The 8,921-nt window shown below is 40.8% G+C and overlaps 1 protein-coding gene across 4 annotated transcripts in view; it reads left to right on the top strand.

Moving 5' to 3' along the window:
* The window catches only part of SEC24C (SEC24 homolog C, COPII coat complex component), a 41,377-nt gene extending 34,358 nt beyond the window's left edge, over positions 1-7,019 (top strand). For all 4 annotated transcript variants that reach the window (XM_026055810.1, XM_026055811.1, XM_026055812.1 and 1 more), the window contains 7 exons: positions 45-190; positions 694-832; positions 1,369-1,487; positions 1,890-2,069; positions 2,754-2,945; positions 3,392-3,481; positions 4,883-7,019. In XM_026055810.1, the coding sequence (XP_025911595.1) occupies positions 45-190; positions 694-832; positions 1,369-1,487; positions 1,890-2,069; positions 2,754-2,945; positions 3,392-3,481; positions 4,883-5,023 (1,007 nt within the window). In that variant the 3' untranslated portion in view covers positions 5,024-7,019. The remainder of the gene's footprint in view (positions 1-44; positions 191-693; positions 833-1,368; positions 1,488-1,889; positions 2,070-2,753; positions 2,946-3,391; positions 3,482-4,882) is intronic.
* Positions 7,020-8,921: the final 1,902 nt, after the last annotated feature.

Consider the following 8,921-nt stretch of genomic DNA (forward strand, 5'->3'; position numbering starts at 1 on the left):
GGTGTTTCTATTGAAAAGTGAGGCTCTTGTTTTGCCTCTTGTAGGTATTCGAGCAACTGACTTTTTTGGAGCTTTCTATATGAGCAACACAACCGATGTGGAGATGGCAGGTTTGGACTGTGATAAAACCATCACAGTGGAATTCAAGCACGATGACAAACTGAGTGAAGACAGTGGTGCCCTCCTTCAGGTGAGGGGTGAGGGGGAAGTTTTGCAGAAGAAAGAAGCGAGTTGACAATACAGAATTGTCAACAAAAATGTGTCAATGTGAACCAAATTTTAACTAGGAAGAGTGCCAGTTGCAGAGTATGATGTTGCTCTGAAGCTGAATCGTTATACACTCCCTTAAGGAACTGTTCTCCCCCCCCGCCTTATCTCTCCTGCCATTTACTATGGCCCTAACCTTTCAGAAACACGTTCTCAGGGTGACTTAGACTGCTTCAAGCCACAATCTTTCTTGTGTAGACCAGTTCCAATATTACAAACCGCTAACATTGCTGCTTGTTATTTTTCATTGACTCTAATTCATAACGTATGCTGCTAGCTTATTGTGTAAAAATCTTTTAAAAATTATCTTATTTGCTTAGGCATCTGAGTCCTAACTTTTAATGAAGTTTATTCAAGTCTAGGTAAGTCTTTCTTATTTTAACAAGGCCTCATTTTTCTGTATCTTGGCATTTTTGTCTCCTACAGTGTGCTCTGTTGTATACAAGTTGTGCAGGACAGCGACGACTCCGCATTCACAACCTCTCCTTGAACTGTTGCACACAGCTGGCTGACCTCTAYCGAAACTGTGAGACAGACACACTCATCAATTACTTGGCTAAATATGGTAAGGTTAAATATGAAGAGAGTCCTAGCCTTTTACTGCTGTTAAAATGCCTGTTGTAATTCAGTGACACTTGTTTAGTCTCTTTGCCTCAAATTTCAGGTGGCAATCCTGATAATTTAGTTCTTTCTGGGAAAGAGCACAAAGTTATGATGATAGTGTTGTTGCTTAGGACAAGAGCTACAGATAGGTGAAAAGGTTAAGAAACATCCCTTATCATTAAAGAAATGCGGCCAGGCTCTTAAAGGAGTTTTTCTACTATCCTGTGCTTTCAAGTACAACTAACTGTACTTTAAAATATATGAGAGAGAGCATGAGTTGAAGAATAGGTAGTAAAACAGGGTAGATAATCTTCTTTTGATCTTCAGTAGTATGTTTCCCACAGAAATTTGGAGGAAAAAGAACGGTTTTCATAAGCAATAGTTGTTTAGATTTAATTTGTGGAAGTGTTGTGGGTTTTGTGGTGTTGTGTTTTTGTTTTGTTACAGTTTGAGCAGTGTTGCATAAAATAATGACTTGATAACTGTCCATCTCTGCAGCATATCGTGGAGTTCTGAATAGTCCAGTAAAGACTGTACGAGACACGCTGATTAACCAGTGTGCCCAGATCCTGGCCTGCTATCGGAAGAACTGTGCTAGTCCCTCCTCTGCTGGCCAGGTAAACTCAGCTTTGATTTGAATTGCAGGTTCAGGTCTTAAAAGAGGAAGGAAGAAGCTCACATCACATCTAACCTATTCAATATAAGTGAATTGCATTGCTCAGCAGAAATTTGCAAAGAGAAGATTCAGGGAAGTAGAGAGCCTGCAAGTAAAACCATAGTTGAAAATGGCTTCCTGGACAACTGTCTGGAGCCCAGAAATTATTATCTCTTTCAGGAAAACTTTTTACATTATTTCTGCAAGTCGACGATATAATTAGAGTATGAGGGTTCACTCCTTGCATGTGTCTTGCACTTTGTGGGCTTGTACAAGCCTTGTTTTGTTAAGCGTAGGCAATATTGCCTTATTTAGCAAGACAGATGACCAACTTCTGTCTGCTTGCTCTGCTTGTGATTTGTAGCTGATCCTCCCTGAATGCATGAAGCTGCTTCCTGTGTACTTGAATTGTGTGTTGAAGAGTGATGTCCTTCAGCCTGGTCCGGAGGTCACGACAGATGACCGCGCCTACATTCGTCAGTTAGTTACATCCATGGATGTGGCAGAAACAAATGTTTTCTTTTATCCCAGGCTTTTGCCCCTGGTGAGTAATTCAGGATATTCTTACCACTTGAGACTTGCTGTTGTCTTGCCTTGCCGTAAGGACTAGTATTTATGTCTTATCAAGGGAAAGCTATCTGAGAAGGATTTGGGACTGCCATCTGTCTGGGTGCTTCATTTAACTTCACTTAGAGATAGATGCATTACTGCATCTTGTGAATTTGCTGGGGGATTTTCTCTGACCTATGCCATGTGACCAGTGGCAAAGATGACTTTTTTGATTCTTTGGTAGTCTTAAAAATCCTAAAGCTTCTTGTAATTTTATGTGGTAATTTAAACCATTGCAGGGAAACTCCACATACTATTCTGACTTTTCAGTATCACAGCTGCTAGAGTAAACTGCTAATTACATTCCTGCTCCAGGAGCCAATATTGGAACTGCAGAACACTTTCACAACAGCCTTATGTTCTCCTTTGCTAAACGGTCTCTAATCTGTTTTAATGTTGTGTTAGATACACAAAGTAAGCTAAGGAAAATGATATTTCAATCACAGCTAATGCAGCATTACAGATAGCTTCTACAGTTTACAAAGAAATATGCAAGCAGCTGGCTGTGAGTCCTAGAAATCAGCAGTCCATTGGAGTCTTAGTGGCAGAAGCTTTCCTCACTTCCTCAGATGTTCTTGCTTTATAACTTTTTTTTTTTTCCCCCCCCACTCTGAATCAGACCAAAGCAGATGTTGACAGTGACTCCTTGCCGGCAGCAATCCGGAACTCAGAGGAACGCCTCTCCAAGGGTGACATATATCTGCTGGAGAACGGGCTGAACATCTTTGTGTGGGTGGGAGTGAATGTGCAGCAAGGCCTGATCCAGAACCTCTTTGGAGTGTCATCCTTCAGCCAGATTAGCAACGCCTTGGTGAGCTGGATGGCAGTGTGGGAGATGGTCTGTGACAGTCATCTAATACTTAAAGCAATCAGAAACCATGTTCAGAAAATAGTTTTAAAACTCTCATACTACTAGCACAAATATAGGAATTTTCTGGCTAACCGTGCAGCATTCTGAAGTGCAAACACCCCTACTCTGGGCATGCTGGGCACACTTTTGCCTAGCTCATTTGACAAACCATGTTTCACTGACAGTAAAGGAGAACATCTGATGTTTAAATGGATTTAACAATTGGTGTGTAATTCTGATCTGTTTTGTAAACTTCTGTTTTAATTAGTTGAGGTCATCAAAAAGTTTGCTAGTTGGAAAGATGGGGTAGATGTATTTTTTTAACCTATGTAATACAACAGAACTGGGGGGGGGGGGGGGGGGTTGCTCTAATTCTTTGTGAGAGTAATGGGGATTTTGCATTCCAGAGTACCCTGCCTGTCTTGGAAAACCCTTTTTCAAAGAAAGTACGATCTATTGTTGACATGCTTCAGGTGCAGAGATCCCGCTACATGAAGGTAAAAATGTAGTCTTACTCATCTAAACTGTAATGTGGAACTTGCTCTCCCTGACCTCATCATTGTGATTCAAACATACAAGTTTTTAAGGATCTGAAATAACTTCTATTCCTAGTCTTGGAGTTCTGTGCTTACCTTAGCACATTTGTCTTTCCAGAGTGTTTTTTTGCAATGCCTAGCTTAGTACTCTTGTTGCTGCTATTGTGCATGTGTTGCTTTTTTCCATTGACAGAAGGGATTTATAGATGGCCACTATAGACTGGATGTTTTTCTTAGCACCTGTACCAGCTCCCAATCAAATATGACTAGGACCTGTCAGCCAGTGCCATGAGACTTACAGAATTGATACAGGGCTCCAATGCCAGTAATTCTCAGGAAAGTTTTTGGGCCACATCTGGTAAGGATGGAATAAGAGAAGCAATGATTCCTCTGAAGCTCTGCAGTTGGAGAAGGGATAACAATTACACATCAGTGGAAAAAAGAATAATTTCTACCATCAGTTTGGTCACAGAGGCATCTGGGTCACTTTCAGCTGTTCAAGTGATCTTTTCTCTACTTTAAAGATGAAAAATCAAGGGGATGGTATCATAAAGAATAATTTTGGAAAATTAGGCTTTCTTGTTGGTCAGTGTGCCTCACCCCCTTAGTGCTAAGATTGTAGTTTAGGGACTTCATGAACTAACCTTACCTCAGCAAGCTTTTAAAAAACTTTTTGAAAACAAAATGCAAATTTCTCAAACCAAATTAAAGTTGCAGTAGGCGGTGTTAAGACTGTCCTTGGGCACTAGCACTCTGGACCTGTTTTTGATGACATAGCTAAGCATGAGCTGTTGATGCAAAGATGCTCTGAAGATATGTAGTAGGTTGGTTTGATGCAGAATGTCTCTACAGTATTAGAAACCAGCAAAATGGATGCTGTTAAGTTAGTTGATTAGGATCTTAAAATGTTCGGAGAGAATGTTTTAAACAATCTGGTGTACTTCTTGACTTTTAGTCACGTGATAACTAATGTAAATTCCCTTTATTATATTTTCATCATACTGCCTGTTACTTCGAGACCCAAGGCTTCACAAGAGTAAAACAGTTGTTCATTTTTGCCCTTTCAGAAGGGGAAACAGAAGATCTAATGTTAAATATGCAACTTGGTGAGGCACAAAGTAGCAAAACCCTGGTCTCCAGGCTAATAGTTATGTTTATCTGTTTACTRTTGACAGAGTGCAAAACTCTGCTCATCTGCATAAAAACAGAATTTTTCAGACCTATTATACTAATGCACAAACCTTAGATATGGTATTTTTCTTGTAAATAGTTACAGAAGTGAAAGTACATAAACCATATATGCTGTAGTCTCTGTTTTTCCAAGAAAATTAATTTTGCTAACTATTCACTTTTTTTTTGTAGTTAATAATTGTGAAGCAAGAAGATAAACTGGAGATGCTGTTCAAACACTTTCTAGTGGAGGACAAGAGCCTGAGTGGAGGGGCTTCATATGTGGACTTCCTGTGTCACATGCACAAGGAGATTCGGCAGCTACTGAGCTAGAGGCGGGAGTGGTGCTGGAACTCAGCAGTGACATTTCAGTCTCCGCTAACCACCTGATCAGAAGGCCCAGCGCCCTCAAAAAGGACAACATAGAAATCTGTACAATTCCATAATTTTTAATACACGTTGCATAAGCAGAAATCCTTTCAACCTCTCCCAGCCCCATTTGAGAGCTGAAAATTTTTCCTGGTGAGGGCTGGAAAAAAGGCCTTTGATACCGGGTCTTTTATTGTATCTAAATTGTTTCCTGTGCTTGGCAGGAGTTCATCTCCCTCCCATGCTCGCTAATCCTGTCCTAATGAATGTAGGGTTTTTTTTTTTCTTCAGTTCACTGTACATGATTCAACATTGGGTGAAAAAGCGATGACTCTTCAAAACTTCTGGTAGTTGCTGTGTGTTTGTATGGGCGCGTGTGCATGCTCCAAGTGTGAAGAGGACACAGGTGGGGAGGACAAGAAGCAGGTCAGGTGATGGGAGCTGGAGCAGCCAAACAGTTTCCCTCCTTCTCTTTTTAAGCAGGAAACGTGACGTTGCAGAGCACAAGTACATCATGTGGCCCTCTGGACCAGAAATCCTTAAAAAAGGAAATGAGCAGTAAGCCAGGAGGTAGCAGGGCAAATCCCCTTCCACTGTCTTCTCTGTATTAAGAGTTACTGTGCAGATCCGTACTGGAGTAATTGTTCAGTGAGCAACAATCAGCGGCTTCGGAATAGCGTGGGGGTATGGTCGGTGCTTCCTGTTGCCATGAGCGGTGACTCCTTTCCTTCTCATTGCACAGCTCTGTGACGTTGTCCTACTGGGTCCGTGTTCCATGGCCTCTCTCTTTCTGCAGAGCTTACCTATCTATCCAGATGGTGGTGGGAACAAAAGCCTCTTAAGGTTAAGCAGAAAATACTTTTAACAAGGCAATGTGGGGCTATGTGGGAACTGGATGATAAGGAGCTGTCCATTTTCAACCATACTGTTGTGAATCATAGCAAACAAGCAAGAACTGAGCTTTACTGTTGCAAATTTGACGCTGCTTTGTACCCTGGAATACAAGGAAGGGTGAAAAAAAAAAAAAAAAAATTTAGACTGCACTGTAGTAGGTACTGCAAGTACCTGGTTTCAGTTGTTGGAAAGGATCTGGGACATGATGAAGAGTTTCATCACTGGATGTTTATACCCTTCCCCATTGTCCTTACTGATCAGCCTGCACAAAACCTTTTTATAAGCCTGTTTGTTAAACTAAAATACCTCAGACAGATTAATCCATCCACTTTGGTTGGCCGCTCTGCTGCTCCGTTCTGTAAGGGTGGATGAGAAGACTTCTGTACAGAGGGAGTGAGTGTAAATCAGATTCAGAATTCTAAGGGCTTTGTTTATTCACTTTTGAAAGGAGGTTTATATTTTAGCTTGAACGCTTAACAAGTGTTCTTACAATACCTAGGAGTTTGAGMTGGAGATAGCACTAAAAGTGGGAGGAAGACCGTGGATGGATTAGAGAACATATTATCTGGGCTTGACRTTTCAGAGGAAGGTCCTTGATAAGTTCAGAAAAATATCTGGCTGTGGTTTTAGTCCCATATCTTGTAGCGTGTATATAAATCCATTTTTCTTCTAATGCTGCTAGTTTGTCTTCCCTCCCATCACTACATAGAAAGGGTATTATGAAAACTGTAACGGAGAAACTCTTTCAAGATGTAGTTGACAGAACCTTCTGTGTTTTTGTATGAATGTGGCTGACTTTTTACTCCATAGACTGCCTCCAACCAAAAAACCTAGAGGATTTTTAACCAGAGAAACAACAGCTTCCCAGGAATATAAGGCTCAGCAACCACAGATTTCCACAATACTAATTTCTAGTATTAATATTGGGGGGTGGAAATGAGATCATAATGAACCTTGCATTTTCTTCATTTGTTTATTCCAATGCATCTTTTAATTTGTAAAGAAATAAAAATATATTAAGATGTATTTTATGTCATTGTTAGTAAATAAACACTGCTTATTTTTCCAAATACTGTATTTTGCGGGGGAGAGGAAATGGGAAGGGCTGGAGCCTAGCTGAGTGATCCTTTACAATCCAGTCTTCTACTGAGTAAGTTCAGTCTTTTTTTCTTACTCGCAGTGAAAAGTGGTAAGAAATTCAACAAGCATCAACATACAAAAGGTGCTGTTTAGTCTCAGTGTTATTTTGCTTAGCTAAACATTTTAAACTTTCTGCCCCAACTGAACTTTTATTTTGCAAAGAGCTTTCCCTTTTCTCTAACACAGCTTGGGTCAAATTGACTGCTTTTTTGGTCTGCTTTGAAATGCATTCTAGTTACCTTGAGGCAATGTTAAATTTAAATTAGACTTGCAGTTTTAATTTTTCAGAGAAATAGAATACTATTTCAGAGTTAAGATGGCAGGGAAGGTTTTGTTTTGTTTTGTTTTTTCCCCTCTCTGTTTTTTGCTAACTGCAAAATTAAAGTTCAGAATGAACATGGCTGTTGGCAGTGTAACTTGGCCAGTCTAGGTTAAAATCATAATTTGTATTGCACTTAAATCCCATTATTTACTTAACTGTAGCCTGGAAAATTGCTATTGTACAATTTACTGATAACCTTTACAATGGTCTGTATGAAAGCACAAGACAATCATTGCTAAATATCCAATAATATTTAGTTTGCTATGGAATATTTTTGAGATTAGTCTCTTCTACAGAATGTTCCTACATTATGTCCAGAATCCACTACTGAACTGATATATTGCAATAATGATGGGCCTTGTGCATCTTGTATGTTAATTGTGTGGAGTAAATTGTGCTTGCAGGAATTTTGTGGTAGTGCCCCTTTCCGTGTGGGGGGGAATTGCCTTGCCCAGCTTGTGTCTGTCAGCATTGCACTGGGGTCTGGGGGGTTCGTTCAGGGAGTGGAGGAGTTGACGGGAAGGACACATGGGTAGCCTTCATCTGTACTGTGCTTGCGAATCGTGACTGAGTTGTGGCTCAGACCTTCCTTCTTGAAGGAACGCAAGAAGAGCCTCCAGTATTTTAACCTGTTCTTTATACAGATAGAGAACACTTCTTTGCTTGTGTGCATATTAATTTACGTATTATGAAATAGTGCAAGTGTTGTGGGATTAAATTATCCCTCAAAGGCATGAATTTGGAGCTCATAGCAATTCCATAACTGAGTGGTAATTCTTCTGTTAGAATTTTATAATGTAATACTAACTCAGCTTTGCAGACATCAGTCCCATTTACAGAATACTTTAACACCAAAGGAGTTATTCCAAGTTGGTACAGAAAAGCAGCTCCAGTGGGAACTTTCTACCCTACATGTAGATGTACAAAAACAAAAGTTCTGTTTCTAGATGATGTTTTCTGTTCCCTCTCATTGTGGACTTTGGCAGGGGATACACTCAAGTGTATTTTCTTGCCCTGTCTAGGATGCTTGCTTGGTAGGGGAATGATGTATCTGCAAATGCACTTGCTTTGGGTATGCTACCCCTCAGTGAAGTCACAGGTTTTTGTTAGCTTTTGCAGTCCTGTTGCAGGTTAATCGACTGTACTGGCTTCGCAGATGAATGAGCATGTGCCAGCGGCAGGGAGAGGATTTAAAGAGTTTTCAGCCTGCGCAACGAGTGGAAGTATGGGTTTTTTTGTCTTAACAAATCCATGTTAGATTTGCTGCCGCTAACAGCTGCTTTTAATCTACATTAAGGGTGAAAAGTGCTATTTGCTCTTAAATCTCAGTACGGGAGAAAGGCAGCATCGTTATCGCACCAGCTCTGCCAGGGTTACTTTCCATGTATTTTGTTCTGCTCTGAAGTTCTCTGCGTGCCGCCAGCCCCGGTAAGCCACAGCGGCTGAGGCGGGCGGCCCCGCGGCGACTGTTGCGGCCGTTGGCCGCGCGGCTCCCGGGGGCGTGGC

Source organism: Apteryx rowi, unplaced genomic scaffold, assembly GCF_003343035.1.
Source record: "Apteryx rowi isolate R43461 unplaced genomic scaffold, aptRow1 scaffold_126, whole genome shotgun sequence".
Taxonomy (NCBI): Eukaryota; Metazoa; Chordata; class Aves; order Apterygiformes; family Apterygidae; genus Apteryx; species Apteryx rowi.